General features: G+C 48.9%; 1 protein-coding gene across 1 annotated transcript in view; it reads left to right on the top strand.

Moving 5' to 3' along the window:
* The first annotated feature begins 13,478 nt into the window (after positions 1–13,478).
* FGD6 (FYVE, RhoGEF and PH domain containing 6) overlaps positions 13,479–17,594 on the top strand; it is a 168,347-nt gene continuing 164,231 nt past the window's right edge. The window contains exon 1 of the mRNA XM_075344811.1: positions 13,479–13,652. Coding sequence (XP_075200926.1) covers positions 13,643–13,652 — 10 coding nt within the window. The 5' untranslated portion in view covers positions 13,479–13,642. The remainder of the gene's footprint in view (positions 13,653–17,594) is intronic.

Here is a 17,594-nt window from a genome sequence, read left to right as displayed (position 1 = left end):
TCCTTTTTATTTTATTTTTATATTTTTCTTTCTAGGTTATTTTCTTTCTATTATTTTTTTTTAATCTGTTTTCTGTTCTAATAGATAAAAGTTTACACCAAACATACACACCTGAATAAAATTTTGTTATTTTATATATATATACACACACACACACACACACACACACACACGTTAAAAATAAAATGTCCTGTTGTCCCAAAGATAGTATTCAGCCAAGGAGGCATACACCGTCCTTGCCTCCGACACTGATAGTGAGGGAGAGGATCCAACCTTCCTTTATTCCACCCACTCTTCTTCTTCCTACAGAGATACTTAGCCCCCGCTCAGACGCAACAGGACAGCAAATGAGCCAGAGCCCTCCGTTAGTGATCCCCCATCGATTGTTAGTGACACCCTATGGACTTCACCCCCTTGAAGATTATGAGCCACAGAATCTTGATTTTATGGCCCAATCAAGAATCCAATATGATGCTGCCAACCTCACAGAAATTGACTTTTTCACAGTCTTTTTGTCTGAGGATTTTGTAACTCTTATGGTGATTCAAACAAATTTCTTGCCCAATCCGCACTTCATAATTTGCTAACTGGACTCCCGTAGATGGAGTGGAAATGCTGACGTTTTGGAGCTTTGCTCTTCACACGGGGTTAGTGAAGAAACCAAAACTTCAGCAATATTGGAGTGTTGATGTTTTAAATAACACTCCAGTATTCCGCATGGCTATGCCCCTGACACTCTTTGTGGCTAGTCAAAAATTTTGCATTACAACGATAATGCACAGTGTCTACCCCGTGATGACCCCAACTTTGACTTTTCAAAGGCCAGTCATTGATCACAAACTAAACGGTGTCCTGGGATATAATAAAAACATGGGGGGAGTTGATCTCTCTGATCAAGTCCTCCGGCCCTATAGTGTCATGTACAACGCTAAGGTGTGGTACAAGAAGCTAGCTGTGCACATCGTACAGATGGCACTGTATAATGTATAGTTGCTATCACAATGTGCAGGCCAGACCGGTACCTACTGTCAGTTCCACAGAAAAAGTGCCTAATATGCTACCGAAGGGGGATAGGAAAAGACGCAACTTGGCCATGCAACACCTGCTCTGACACACCCGGCCTGTGCATAAATCACTGTTTCAAAGTCTACCACACATCCATGTACTACTAAATATATTTCTATACAACTCACATTTGCCAATCTAATATACTTTGAACAACTCACATATGCCAATCTGACGTACTCTACACAACTCACATATGCCAACCTGATGCGCTCTACACAACTCACATATGCCAGCCAGATGTATTCTACATAACTTGCATATGCGAACTTGATGTACTCTACACAACTCACATATGCCACCACAGTATAAAATTCACATACCGGGAAAACACAAGATCATTTCCAATATAGGGTTACTTTGTGAGCAGTTTCTACTATTTCGGCACTTCAAGGGCTCTGAAATGTGTCATGATGCCAACAGGTCCATTGTCTCTTGCTACTCTTGTAAAAATTAAATATTTTCGGTCTGAAGCAACAGTTTTGTGGGACAAACCAATTTGTTTCATTTTCATGGTTCAATGTTGTAAAATTCTGTGAAGCACCTGGGGGTTCAAGGTGCTCAACACAAATCTCCTCAAGGAACTTGTATAGATATGTGGTGAACACTTTGGACCCCCAGGTGTTTCATAGAATTTTAGAATGTTGAGCTATGAAAATAAAAATCACATTTTCCCCACAACAAATATTGTTTTAGATAGAATTTTTTTTATTTTCACAAGGGTAGGACAAAAAAAATTGCACCATACAATTTGCTGTGCAATTTTTCCTGAGTATGCTGATGCCCCATATGTGTGTTGGAAAACCACTATTTGGGCGCACAGCATGTCTCGTAAGAGAAGGTGCGCCATTTGACTTTGCAGACTTTTTGAACAGTCAGGACAACCCCACATGTGACCCCATTTTGGAAATTAGACCCCTCAAGGAATCTAGTTTAGAAAATGGGATAACTTGTGGAGGTTTCCACTGTTATGGCACATCAGGGGTTCTTCAAGCACGACATGGTGTTCACTAACGATTCCAGACAATTCGGGCTTTCAAAAGTCAAATGGTGCTCCTTCTCTCAAAGCCATGCCACAAGCCCAAACAGTAGTTTTCCACCTCATATGGGGTATCAACACACTCGGGAGAAACTGCACAACAAAATTTGGGGTCCATTTTCTCCTCTTACCATTGTAAAAATGCTTTGTGACTAAAGTTACATTTTTGAGGAATAAAGTAAAATTTTCATTTTTTCCTTCCACTTTGCTTTAGTTCCTGTAAAGAATCTGAACCTGAAGGGTTAATACATTTCTTGAATATGGTTTTGAGTACTTTGAGGGGTTCAGATTTTAGAATGGTTCAAGTTTTGGGTATTTTCTGTCACTTAGGCCTCTCAAAGTTACAATATATTTTATCATACCATGCCTGATGAAGGGACCTGAGATGTCTCGAAAGCTTGCTTTGTAACATCATTTTATTTTATTTTAGTTAGCCAATAAAAGGTATCACAACAAGATTATAATTTTGTTTCTCTCACTGAGAACAATCATTTTTAGGCCTCACAAAGTCACTTCAAATGTGATGTGGTCCCTAAAAAATGGTTTTGTAAATTTGTTGGAAAAATGAGAAATTGGCAATAAACTTTGAACCCTTCTATCTTCCTAACAAAAAAATATTTTAAAAACATTGCGCTGAGGTAAAATAGACATGTGGGAAATGTTATTTATTAACGATTTTGAGCATCATAACTCTCTCGCCATAACACAAAGATGGCGGTGATCTCTTCCCTCTGCTCTAATCTGGACAGCCCAGGAGGCGCGTCTAGCTCACAGGAGAAGCAGTGTCAGTGTTAGAGTATAGGGTTGGAGCCTGACAGCTGACTGTTATATACAGAGGGCTGCCGTATTTGAGGTGAGCAACTGTGCTACACACAGCAAATCCAAGATGGCAGCCCCCAGTGTTTCAGTAAAACTAGAATTAAATAAAAACTAAATAAACAGTGAATTTGTATTAAAAATACTTCATAATCACTATTATTAACACAAAAATAAAAAAAAAACACGACACCTTACCTTTAAGCATAGGCATATGTATCTAGGCTTTCCAGCACCCGGGGCAAGAATTCAGCTTGGCACCCCCCCTCCCCCGCCCACCAACAGTTTGGGTGGTCGTCATGTGACCAATCACTCATATGTGATTTGCACATTTATGCGACCGTCACACGATACGATCTATCGTGCGATCGCTCGAGCGATCATATCCGCCCCCGTCGTTTGTGCGTCACGGGCAATTAGTTGCCCGTGGCGCACAAAGTCATTAAAACCCGTCACACGTACTTACCTGCTGAGCGACCTCACTGTGGGCGGCAAACATCTGTGGCGCCCTGGACTAGCCAAGTAGCCACAGACAGAACACCCCCCCCCCACCCCCGGACAGTTACATTAGTCAGACACAAAACCCTTGTTGCCTCCCTCCAGGGTCTGATGTCCACACCAGGTGGGGCGGAGCCAGGCGGTTGGCCCCGCCCACCGAGGAGTTCACAGGCCTGGAGGCGGGAAAAGCAGTCAGTTGGAGTTAGAGTTTGGAGGAGTTGGAGTTAGGAGGTGAAAGTGAGAGGTCACGTACTGCGAGTGTCTGGGTTGGAGCCTAGGCACTGAGAGCAAGGTTGGCAGATGGTGGTGGCCGTCTGCAGGAGTTGGTGGAACTCCGCAGAGCCGTAAGGACCGGGGCTGGGCGGTGGCCCACCAGTACCGGACCAGGGAACGGAGTGAAGCTAAGCACATACAGGCAGGGCCATCGACCCCGACCAGGCTTGGAGCCGCTGTCAATAGTCAAATCCGAATGTGACAGGAACCCCCGGGGTTCCCTAACAACCAAGTCCCTATTGAAGGTAACCGCTCACACCGTGAGGATATACAGCCACCGCAACCGGCTAGAAATCCAAGGGCCAGCGCCTGCGGGCAAAACGGGCTCCTCCGGTATCTATACACCGGGGAGCGGACTACCGTTGGGAAGCCATTGGAGTCAACACAGTACACAAAGGTGCAGGGAGAGATAGCCACCATCATCTGTCCAGGAAGATACACTGCAGCTGGCTGCGGGACCCGTCCATCCAGCCGTTTGGTTCACCGGATACTTTGTGCCTCTATTGCTGAGTGAGTACACCCGTGCCATCCGGCACCGCGCCGCGCTGTCCCTGCAACCCTGCACCTCACCGACCCTGCCTCCCAGTCACAACAACATCACCGGGCCCCGGGACCACCGACCCCTACCCAAGGAGGGGGAAAACAACATCCCAGCTGCTCCCTACCATCGCTCCCGGGATCCCCGTCACCAGCAGTGGTGGTGCCCATCTTCACCACAACCCGTGGGTGGCGTCACGGACTAAATCCCCAAAACAAACCACCCCCTATTCACTCATGGGCGAGGAGCGCTGCTTGAGTCCCCGGATCCGGCCCACCGCTCGAGCCACCGAGCAGCAGCAGCAGTACCGGACTCGAGCGTTAGCAAGCGCAGCGCCCCACCGCCCGCGACACATCCACTTCCTGAAGGGGGTGGAACGTTCAGCGTCACAGCGACGTCATACAGCCACCGGCCAATAGAAGCGGAGGGGCGGAGATGAGAGGGACGTAAACATCCCGCCCACCTCCTTCCTTCCGCATAGCCGGCGGCAGCTGCGGGACGCAGGTAAGCTGCAGTTCATCGTTCCCGGGGTGTCACACGGAGCGATGTGTGCTGCCCCGGGTATGATGAACAATCTGCGCAAAGAAAAATAAATGAGCGACGTGTCAACGATACACGATTTGTTACCGATTTGTGAACGTTCAGAGTCGCTCGGAAGTGTCACATGAAACGACGTCGAAAATGATGCCGGATGTGCGTCACGAAAACCGTGACCCCGACGACATATCGCACGATAGATCGTCTCATGTGACGCCCGCATTACAGTTGCGTGATGACGAGCTTCTCTTCATAATTCTCTCAATGTTCAATGAGAAACGTATGAAGAAAAGCTAATTGTCAGATGCAAGCATGAAAATCACATATGAGTGGAGTGGCCATGTGGCGACTGCTGGAACCAGCAAACAGAGCTGAATTGTGACAGTGAGTATATTACACGCTGTTAGAACTGAGGATAAGGATAGTACACTACTTAATTTTGTAATTAAAGGGGTTGTCCAGATTAGAGATGAAAGTCTGCAATGACTCTATTCGTGACTTCAGGCTTCTTAATTCTTTAAATGCATGGTCTGCACACTTTTACAATTCTCTGGTGCCAGTGACGAGAGTGGACGATCATGTGAGCACAAGTATGAGATTTGTATATGTATCGCCGCTGAGCCAGTCAGGGCACTACTAGGTACTGCATCCTCACCAGGATGCAGGGCCTACCCCTAGGGACCTGGAACACCAGTGCCAGCAACACCTAGACACACCAAAATTCCAGTTCCCACTCCACACCAGGGGTAATTGGCTAGTCAGACACAAGGGGATTGACACCTAGAGGGCGGAGGTAGACCAGGGGACTAGACAGCCTGTTGGGAGGGGACAGCAGTAGTCAGTAGTCTGTAGTAGGGAGTGAAAGTGAAAAGACGTGCCTAAAGCTGGGTCGTGTAATGGTGACCCGGAGGCACAGGAGAGTAGTCGCCAGGGCAGATACACCCGAGTACCGCTGGGACCAGAGCACCGACGGGGCACAGGGCCTTAGGTCAGGCGGCAGTTTTACACCGCCTAGCAAACATCTGCACAGTGAGGGGACCTCCACGGCCCTCACTGCTCAACAGATCTGGGGGCATCAGCAGTAAAGCAAGGATCAGAGTACAGGACACAGACCAGCCCTACAGCGTCCACACTGCCCTCCATACAGACAAGGAGACTGCCACAAAAAGGGACAGTCGGACCCCAAACCGCTCCACGCTACGAGGACCTAACCACACTGAGGGTGGCGGGGTCAGAGCAACCGAGTCATCAACTGGCACTGGAACTACAGGGACCTGAACTAGCCGTTCGAGGGTCAAGAGTGAGTAGAGACTGATAACTACAACCCACGGTGTGGCCTCCCTCATTAACGGTGAAAGTTTCCATCATACACCTCTCTGGGCTCAGCCCTACCTGCGGAGGGCCTACCACCATAGCTGATATTACCACCAGCCCTGGGGGTAACCAACTCAGCAACCGCAACCGCAAACCGCAGGTGGCGTCACACCAATTACTTTAATCTCCCCTGTAAATACTCCTCATTAAAAAAGCACCCAGGTCACGGGACTGGGCAACGGCCACCAAATGACATTCCCCAGTTATACACCGCTCGGGACCGTTTACCCCATTCCCTGGGCGACACATATACTTCTGGCCACATTCTGATTTGATGTGTCCAGCCTCAGTCAATTCATTTTCATCGAGCGAGGCCACTTATGTCTGTTCACCATGTGACCACATCTATGTAAATCACATACTTGCAGCTTCGTAACCTCCCACTCTCACTGCCGCCACCAGAGAATCCTGACAGTGTGCAGTGTACGCACTGTGAGAATTCAGAAGTCTGCAGTCACATAGAGTGACACCTGGAGTGACTACAGGCTCATCACAAACTTGGACAACCCCTTTAATGCTTCTAACAACATAAATAAACACATGGTCATCCTTAATTTGTCAGATGGCACAAGACTTTATTAAAGAGATTGTCCTCTACTTTAACATTGATTACCTTTCCTTAGGATATATCACCAATGTCTGATTGGTCAGGGTCCGGCACCTGGCATGCCTGTTCTAGGTGCCGTGTTGGTGGTGGCAGGTGGCCGGAAGTGCTCAGTTCTGGATTTGCTCTGTCTTCTGATAGTGAGAGCAGCCTCTTATTAAATCAATGAGGAGGATGTGCAGTACACTATCAGAGGACGAAGCAGATTCAGAAATCAGCATTTCCAGCCACCTGCACCAAGAACAGCTGATCAGTGGGGGTCCCACTGCGCTCACATCAGAAGCAATGCGCAAGTGGGACCGAGGCCTAATGATAAGACTAAGGGCGGCTTTGCACACTACGACATCGCAGGTGCGATGTCGGTGGGGTCAAATCGAACGTGACGCACATGCGGCGTCACTTGAGATGTCGTAGTGTGTAAATCCTAGATGATACGATGAACAAGCGCAAAAGCGTCGTTATCGTATCATCGGTGCAGGCTCCGACATTTCCATAATGCCGGTGCCGCGACAGGTACGATGTAGTTCCTCGTTCCTGCGGCAGCACACATCGGTGTGTGTGAAGCCGCAGGAACGAGGAACATCTCCTTACCTGCCGCCAGCGGCTATACGGAAGGAAGGAGGTGGGCGGGGTGTTTACATCCTGCTCATCTCCGCCCCTCCGCCGCCATTGGCCGCCTGCCGTGTGACGTCGCTGTGACGCCACACGACCCACCCCCTTAGGAAGGAGGCGGGTCGCCAGCCAGAGCGACGTCGCAGGGCAGGTGAGTGCATGTGAAGCTGGCGTAGCGATAATTATCGCTACGCCAGCTATCACAAGATATCGCACCTGCGACAGGGGCGGGGACTATCGCGTGCGACATCGCAGCATCGGCTTGCGATGTCGCAACGTGCAAAGCCCGCCATAGTCAGTATCACAAATAAACATTTACATTCAGGTACCTTATAGCTGATGTTGTCTCTAGTCGTTTCTTTCTATTCTTCACCTTGTCCTGATGCCATGATGACTTTTCACATTCACATCTCGTCTCTACAGACTTCTATCTTCTCCGGTCTTCTGCAGCACATCCCGACATGATGCCCCTAAAAATAGCAGAATGATTATAATACTCCTATTTAAAAAATATCTGCCCTACACTGTGCCCCTGAATAAATAATAGAGAAGAGTCAGCCTGGCTTTCACTAAGGCCTCTTTCACACGTCCGTGAGAAACCATGCACGTTTTTCACGGACGTGTCAGAGGTGCGTTTTGCCCTCCGTGAGCCGTGTTTATGGCACACGTGTGTTCTCCGTGTGTTATCCGTGATAACACACGGAGATTGGGAACTTTCTACTCACCTGTCCCTGGCTTCGCTGTCCGTGGTTCTGATCTTCGGTCTCCGGTCCTGCCGACTCCCCGCTGCTCTGCAGCTTCCGGCCGCAGTGAAGTGAATATTCAATGGGCATAATGAGCAGCGGTCGGAAACAAGTGACAGCAGCGGCAGAGACAGGAGGGCTGGAGAAGGTGAGTAAAGTTTTTTTTTTCCTATCAAACACGTGTGTGTTCTCCGGTGCGTGTCACACGAAACACCTCCGTGTGGTCCGTTTGCGTTCCGTGTGACACACGGAGAAAAACGGACATGTTGACGTGTGGAGCACACGGACACACGTATGCTACACACGGTCCATGGCAGAACATGCACGTGAGCGCAGACCCATTGATTTAAATGGGTCTATGTGTGCCCGTGTCTCCGGTACGTGAGGAAAAGGACCAAACACGTACCGGAGACACGGACGTGTAAAAGAGGCCTAACAAATATGATGGAGAGGTGCTCAGAAGAAAATATGAAATCCAATAGAACAGAATACTGTAGCTTCGGCACTCTCAAAAATGAAGATAACGTGATACAATGGTGATATGAGCGAGAGATACATGTGTATTATATCAGGATATACAAGAAAAAGGTATGAAAGACCAATGGTCAGATGAAATTATTACCTTGACACTGATCCCAGCGGGGAGCGTGAAGTGGCGTGATGGCAAAAAGGCTTAATGTGCTGATGGCGTCACAAGTAGTACTATATGTAAAATGTCAATATGTGCCTATAAGTGTTCATAGTGAATGGGTGAGTCTGCTGTACCTCATGTGATTGCTATTATTTTATTAAACCTTCTGTGTATATATTTTGTGATGTAAACACCTATGTACAACGGAATTCTGTATATTTCTTATTCCCCTGTTGTGGTCAATATTTAATTTTATTTTGTTCTCTATTCTGTATTATTCACAGTACAACCTTGATGAAGGCTCTATTAGCTGAATCATTGGTTTATTTTTGAAAAAAATGTTTGCCTTTCAATAAAATTGTGACGTCCCTGGACTAGTCAAGTTGTCGTAGGGTACTGCACACTCTATCTCCTAGTGGAGGACTCAACCCCCCATGGTTCTGGGTTCCCAACTTGCAGCACTGCCTCCATCAGCATCCAAAAATCCCAATCACACCTCGCACCACACTCTGTCAGGCACACCAGTGGGTTGCTAAGCTGGAATAGCGCCGCCCACCTAGGGGTCAGGCAGGGAGGTGGGAGGTGACAATTCAGTTGAGTGGTATCCCTCAAGCAGTGAGGAGCGAGGAGGGAGCGTGTGGCTCCCAGGGAGGAGAAGATTGTGTTGCTGATAGTGGTCTGGACCCGGAGGAGTCGGAGACCCGGTTGCGGGATATTGGGACCGGGTACCTGGACTTAGCCCTGCATGACGGTCGGTAGCTCAAGTACAATAGCCGGTCTGGGACCGCAAGCACGTCGGGGTACTGGACTCTAGGTCGGGGAGAGGCTTCAAGCAACCCGGCAATTAACCTGCGGAGGATAGGGCCTTTATGGACTATCCCCACGAAGCTCAGAGATCGGGGGCACTAGCGCAACGAGAGGGATTGGGTTTTCCAACCAAAGCAGCTCAGTGAAATCCCAAGCGTGAGCTCCTGAGAGCACAGCTCCTTCACACAAAAAGTGGGGAGTGGGGCCGGACAGCTTCAAGCTTACGGGCCACTTGGACACTACTAAAATTTGTGCACGGAGGCAGGCTCCGGACCATCAGGCAGTACTGCAGGGGATGTAGACCAGGACGAGCTCCCCTAAGAGGGCAGCGGCACCCAGAGACTTGGTTTACTACGTTGTCAGCGTCTGCTTTCCTTCTGAGTGAGTACCTTATCACACCCCTGCTCCCAGCGAACCTGCGCTCCCCTGCAATCCACCCCACCAACCAGAGTCCCGAGGCCTTCCCTACCCGTGGAGGGTAACGTCATCTGGCTGCCCCCATTCCATCACCCTGAGTACTCCCAACGGCAGCGGCGGTACGCCCTATTATCACACACCACAGGTGGCGTCACAAACTATCTAATCCCCTGTAAATAATCCCCCATCACATTTTAGAGTGACCCTGAGCTCCCGGGTACGGAGACCCTCGAGCCACGAGCAGCGACACCCGGATCCGAGCGGTTCGACTGCTGCTGGGGTGATACAAAATCACTTGCAGAGACTCATTGTATCACGTTATCTTCATTTATGAGAGTGCCGAAGCTATTCTGTTCTACCAGAATAAATAATGACCCCCTCACTGTGTTTTCTGCACGAAATATGACCCCACACTGTCCCCCTTATGATACATGCCCTCCACATTGCCCTCTCCTTTTCATACTGAGCCTCTTCACACTGTCCTTTACACTGTGTCCCCTTATACTACCCAGTTTTTATACTGTGATCTCTCATCACAAACCCCTCCTCGCTATTGCCTCACTGTCCTCCCATTCTGCCCCCTCTCCATACTGCCCACCTCCACTACGCAGTCTCTATTCTGTGCCCCCTCATATTTTTCTCATACCTTACTGTCTCCTTACTACCTCCAGCGTGTTCATATACTTTTCCACCTCACTCCCCATCCTGCCCACTTGCTCCTCATACCATGTCACTCTTTATTCCGTGTCCTCTAAATTTCTTTCCCGTTTGCTCCCCATACCATTTCTGTATAGATTCCTCCCTCACCCTCGTTCCCTATACTATGTCTGTATACAGCACCCCTCACTCCCTATTCTATGTCTGTATACATCACCCCTCACCCTCTCTCTCCCCATACATCACTCCTCACCCTCTCTCTCCCCATACATCACGCCTCACCCTCTCTCTCCCCATACATCACCCCTCACCTTCTTTCTCCCCACACATCACCCCTCATCCTCTTTCTCCCCATACATGACCCCTCATCCTCTCTCACCCCATACTGTGTTAAAAGATAGTTCCTTCACCCTATCCTCTCTCCTCCATACTGTGTCTATAGATACTGCCCCCTCCCCACCCTCTGTCACCTCATACTGTGTCCAGTGATAGTTCCCTCTCCCCTTCCAATGTCCCCTAATTCTGTGTCCATAGATACCTCCCCCTCACCCCATAATGTTCCTCTTCCATGTCTTCAGCTCCACACTGGAGCACTTATCAGCGTTCTCTGCCGCCTCTACGCTGCGGCCCTGACTTCCAGGTCAGCAGTGTGATCAGCTGACCTGATCACATTACAGTTGTCTCTCTGATCCGGAAGTCAGCACCGCCGGGCACCAATTGTCCTCGCGTCTGACAGATACAAGGACAATTGAGGAGTGGGAGCCGCGCTCTGCACTTTCTATGAGTGCGGCTGTCAGAGTGACATCTGCGCTCAGAGAATGGCAGCTGCCACTACACGGCGGCAAACGCAGGAAGACTTTCACTGTGTCACATCAGGCAGCGCGACAGCGCCCCCTGACAGTTGCCCCGATAGCGCCCCCCTAGCCTCTGCCTTTAAGGGCACAAAGGTTAAAAGTTTCAAAATTATTAATTTTTAAAGATTGTCTCTAAATTTCTGATATTTTCACAAATAAATGCAAACAATGTTGTCCTAAATTTATCACTAACATGAAGTACAAAATGTCATGAAAAAAAGAGTCTCAGAACTGGGATCCATTGAAGCCGTTAGGCTGGAGTCACACTTGCGAGTGACTCACGTGTGACTATTGTGAGTCCTGCATTGCATCACCCGGCACGGCCGCACACTCTCCGGACAGGAGCGGGTCAGCTGCATAGAGATACATGGAGGGGTGGGATTCAGCCGGTTCTGTCCAGTTCTGGAGAACCGGTTGTTAAAATAGCAGCCGGTTCCCAGAACCGGCAAGAACCAGCTCCAGCGACCCGGTTCCCTGTATTCACTTGTGTTAGTGTCTCTTTAAGACACTAGCACAAATGAATGCCCGTACGTCCGCGACGCACTTCCTGGTTCAGTGGAGCCTGTCGGCTCCCTGACCCGGCGCGCAGAGACGCGCTGACGCTGCAGAGAGGTCACGGCAGTGTGAGGAGGGAGCTCCTCCTCCTGCGGTCTGTCAGCGTCAGCGTGCAGAGAGCCGTGGAGGAGGACGGGAGACACAGGAGAGGCCGCCGCTGCAGGTAAGCGCTCAGTCAGCCGAAAATGCAGGGAGAGGGGCCGCATAAGAGGGGTGTGCTATATGGGGAGTGGGGCCGCATAAGAGGGGAGCGCTATATGTGGCTATATGGGGAGAGGGGCCACATAAGAGGGGAGCTATATGTGGCTATATGGGGAGAGGCCATATAAGAGGGGAGCTATATGTGGCTATATGGGGAGAGGAGGCCATAAAAGGATAGTATTTGCATGGAGAAAGGGGCCATAATGGGATGGGATCTGCAGGGGGAAAGGGGCCATAATGGGATGGGATCTGCAGGGGGAAAGGGGCCATAATGGGATGGGATCTGCAAGGGAAAGAGGCCACATGGGATGGAATCTGCAGGGGGCAAGAGACCACATGGGATGGGATCTGTAGGGGAAAGGAGCCACATGGGATGAGTTCTGTATGGGGAAGGTCGTCCATTCCAATTTTAGCAGGGCTCTCTTAGTAATAATTTTTAAAAACTGTAGAAAAACCGTTTAATACAATATGACTGACAGGGACTGAAACAAGTGGTGATGGACAGGAGAGTGACTGTAGAGGAGGGGACGAAGAGATTATACTTTAAATTACTTGTATTTTTTGGTTGAGGAAAGTGCGTGAAAATGGGTGTGGCTAACAAAATGGGTGTGGTTACAGAAAGGTGTGGTTTTCAAATGGGCGGGGTTTACAGAGAACCTGTTGTTAAAAATTTGAATCCCACCCCTGGATACATGCAGCCGAGCCGCTCCAGTCAGGAGAATGTGTGGCCGTGCCGGGTGATGCGATGCAGGACTCGCACTAGTCACACATGAGTCACTCGGAAGTGTGACCGACCTTGGTGACAAGTGACAATGGTCAGAATTGGAATTGAAGAAAAATGGCTGAGCCAGGAAGGTGAAAACAGGCTGGAGGTGAAGGAGTTAAAAATCCCGCAAATTTCAAAAATTGCAACAAAGAAAAGTGAAACAGTAGGAAGCAAAGTGTAAATGCATTGAGGAATCAGTCCCAAAAGATAGCTAAGGAACCAGACACGTGTTATTCTGAGAAATTTCATGCAAAGACGTCAGCAAGTACAAAACCTAAAAAAGGGATTTATATATGGGAAATGATGAAAGGAAGTCATTATAAGCCCACAGGACTACAGCACAAGCCCCAGTCACCGCGGGGCACATGCTCCAGTACTGGGCGGGCTAGAATGCTAGCAGCAGTATACCTACACATTTCAGTCAGTTTGTTCACACATGCGCAGAGCGGCGTCCTCCGGAGCGGTGTGCCGCCCGTGACGTCACTCAGGCACTCCCTCCTCCGCCCTCTTTACCATAGTGGGAAGCGGCATCTCCCAGCTCCGCCAGGCGGCCCCGAGTCCCGAACACACGGCGGAGTTCATCCCGGAGCAGCCACAGGACCAGCGCGGTGTCTGGCCGGGATTATGGACTAGAGGGGACGCTCCATGGGAGAACATGAGTTCTGGTGAGTGTACAGGGAGGTCGCCGCCACGGGGACAACAACTGGACTCTTCTTACGAGTTTTAAACTGCAAATACTAGTTTCTACCTTGTTAAGCTCGGTTTGCTTTCAGCGGGTAGAAACCTCCTGCTTTGCATCCTGCGGACAATCTTTGGACTGATCGCTGCTATTTAAGATTGGTCCAGGTCGGCCGACTCTGAGCATTTGATACAATTGTAGCAAAATGGAAAATGAGAATGTTTGTGTTTATTGCCAGCAGCAGAGATATTGAGAACACAGAGGCTGGTGACTACAGTCCTGTGCATAAGATGATAATGTGTGCTCGGGCTGTAATCACTGCTCTCACTGCCTGCTGTTCACTACAGCTGCTCTCACTGCCTGCTGTTCACTACAGCTGCTCTCACATTGGCTGCTTTATGTGCTAGGAGGTCCTACCTGGTGGACACAGAAGGGGCAAGATCAATAGATGGGCCCTTTACAGCCCAATAGCTTACCAGCATAATTCCGTCTAGTTTAGAGGTAGAAGTGGCCCCCTTACCTCTAGGGCCCCTCAATATGTCTGCCCTGCTATGACGTCCGTGTACCCGGTTGCTTGATGTCACAGTGACCTAATATTTCAATGCATTGATTGAGATTTTGATCTCCAATATCCTCACTCTTTGTGGTGTCCTGTCTTCTTAAAGGGGCATTGCTATCGGTTACACTTCAGTTATAGTGGACCCTTAACGCCATTAGTAAAGCGGTTGTCACAATTCCTATGCAGTTGAATGGGAAGGCTGTCAGCCACATGAGACTAGGCCCTGTTCTTGAGATGGATGCGAGTCCCATTGGAGAGATCTACACCGACTATGTGTGGTGCTTCTGAGGCTCTGGTCACCACGGGGTACTGCACCTCAGTTAAGGTGCGGTATCCATCTCAGGTAAGGGGGGGGGTTAATCACCGGTGTTCCACATTCACATTTTACATACAGCTTAGTAGCTTTCACACAGGGTGGGATGGCTCAGGGTAGGCAGGGGGGTGGCCATCACGATGCGTGGGACTTCCCCGGTCACTGAAGCCAGCCACCTGGGGGGGGCGGAGTCCACTTGGGGGTAGAAGTAGGCGCAACACACTCACCTAAGGTAGACGAGTCTGGAACATAGTTCTGACAAGACACTTCTGGAACTCTTGACCTTCACTAGGCCCGGGGGCTGCTGAGGGGGACATCCTAGGTAAAGGTAAATTAGTGAGTATTGAACCTGGAACCGCAGTTGCTGTCTCAGACTCTGATTAGCGATGCAGTCTCCCCACGTTCCAGTGCTTCCAAGGGACTGCAAACCCCCCATTATCCACCCAGGGCCCGCACCGCCTGTGGGGAGCGATATCATCCCAGCTGCCATAACACCTGCCCGGCAAGGAATTCTGCAGCAGCGGCTATTCCCTGGCAGCATACCACATGTGGCGTCACAACAAACTTTCCCCAATCAACCCGCTTCCCCTTCATGTACTGCATGCCTCAGGGCAACGCAACCGGGCAAGGCTACCCATGTCATTGCCTGACCCGACCCTCAATGGCCCGGCAACGTGTAGGTTAACTACCTATCCCGTGGGGAGCTGCATATGTTTCTGGTATATGCTCGGGATAAGCCATTCATGCCCAGGACGGGAATGATCCGCCATAGTAACTGCTGCCCCTTTTTGTCCATCTTCATGAACCTCTTAATTGGCGAGTCTTTCTAGTTGCATTTGCGGGTGTTTGTTTTTTTTTTTTTGTACCAAACCCGTCTTTCCATTTCTTCAATTTTTAAGTCTATTGTATGTGGGAGGTTGTTACAAATATACTACAGTCACCCTTGGCGTTATTCTTAATAAACCAGCAATCTGCAATATTTTGTGGAATGTGTTTGTTGTGGTTTTTTTTCCTTTCCCCAAAAATGGTTAAAAACAGAAACATTTTTTTTTTTTTACTTTGCTGCATTAATGAGTCACGTGCACAATGTTAATGATTTTGGCACGAAATAAAAAAAAAAAATTGAATTCCATAACTTTTAAGGCCACGTGTACATATTGAGTATTTGGTCAGTATTTTACCTCAGTATTTGTAAGGCCATGTGCACATATTCAGTATTTGGTGAGTTTTTACCTCAGTATTTGCAAGGCCATGTGCACACGGTGATATTTCGTGAGTTTTTACCTCAGTATTTGTAAGGCCACGTGCACATATTGAGTATTTGGTCAGTATTTTACCTCAGTATTTGTAAGGCCACGTGCACATATTCAGTATTTGGTCAGTATTTTACCTCAGTATTTGTAAGGCCACGTGCACATATTCAGTATTTGGTCAGTATTTTACCTCAGTATTTGTAAGGCCATGTGCACATATTCAGTATTTGGTCAGTATTTTACCTCAGTATTTGTAAGGCCATATGCACATATTCAGTATTTGGTGAGTTTTTACCTCAGTATTTGCAAGACCACGTGCACACGGTGATATTTCGTGAGTTTTTGCCTCAGTATTTGTAAGACTATGTGCACACAGTATTTGGCGAGTTCTTACCTCAGCATATGCACACATTCAGTATTGGTCAGTTTTTTACCTCAGTATTTGTAAGGCTATGTGCGCACGTTGCGTACTGGCCCTGCAGAAATTTCTGCAGCGATTTAAAGAGCACATGTGCGCTTCAAATCGCTGCAGAAACAGTCCGTAATGAAAAAAAAAAAGCCAATTCCATGCCCTCTGACTGCAGCCCCTCCCATAGACAGGGCGGGGGATGCAGGCAAAGCGCAGGAAAGAAGTGACATGTCACTTCTTAGAACGCGTGCTTCGGGCCGAAGCGCTGCGCTCTAATACGCCACGTACGCACGGCTCCTGCACAATCTCTATAGATTGTGCAGGGGACGCAGGACGCATGCAGTTACGCTGCGGTGCAGATCGCAGCGTAACTGCATGCAATTACGCAACGTGCGCACATAGCCTAAGGCCACATGCACATATTTAGTATTTGGTGAGTTGTATTTTTTACCTCAGTATTTGCAAATGCTGAGGTAAAAACCTTACCAAATACTCAGTGTGCATGTGGTCTAACGCTATGTGCACACGTTGTGTACTAGCCCTGCAGAAATTTCTGCAGCGATCTGAAGAGCACACAAGCGCTTCAAATCGCTGCAGAAAATGTCCGTAGAGAAAAAAAAAAAGCCGATTCCATGCGCTCTGCCTGCAGCCCCTCCCATAGACAGAGCAGGAGCTGCCGGCAAAGCGCACGGAAGAAGTGACATGTCACCTCTTAGACCGCAGCGCTTCGGGCAGTAGCCGAAGCGCTGTGCTCTAAGACGCCACGTGCGCACGGCCCCTGCACAATCTCCATAGACTGTGCAGGGGACGCAGGATGCATGCAGTTACGCTGCGCTACAAAGCGCAGCGTAACTACATGTATTTACGCAACGTGCGCACATAGCCTTACACTCTCCACAGATGATGGATCTGGTGATTGTGTTTTGCCATATTTCGGGATCGGTCGTGTTGGAGACCGGTGAGGAGATCTCCAGGCAATGAGTGTTTTCAGGAAGGAACCGTGCAGTATGGCTGTCTGTCTACATCGTGGCTGCAGGGTCGCACTTTGAAGAGGTGAAGTGCTTCCCCTCGTATGCCGGCTTGTGCTCCACTAACAGGATGTTTATTTTACATATTCCAGACTGTAGTTTGCTAGTTCCAACTTCAGTCATTTCCACATGTTCCTGCAAAACATGGGGGGGAAATCTCTGCGCCTACTGTACATCGGTATAGCAGATGGCTCAGAACTCGGCATTGCGAAATGTGCGCTCCTGTAAACTGAATTCCACTATAGTGTATACTGTAACGTAAGGGGATGTCTCCTTGTTAAATGGATACACACGGACAGACCAGTGCCTCTACGCTCTGAGACTTTCATACTTGGGCTATGTTCACATCTTGCTTTTTTTTTTTTT

Source organism: Anomaloglossus baeobatrachus, chromosome 4, assembly GCF_048569485.1.
Source record: "Anomaloglossus baeobatrachus isolate aAnoBae1 chromosome 4, aAnoBae1.hap1, whole genome shotgun sequence".
NCBI lineage: Eukaryota > Metazoa > Chordata > Amphibia > Anura > Aromobatidae > Anomaloglossus > Anomaloglossus baeobatrachus.
The sequence above is the reverse complement of the archived record's forward strand: the minus strand, read 5'-3'. Positions and strand labels throughout refer to the sequence as shown.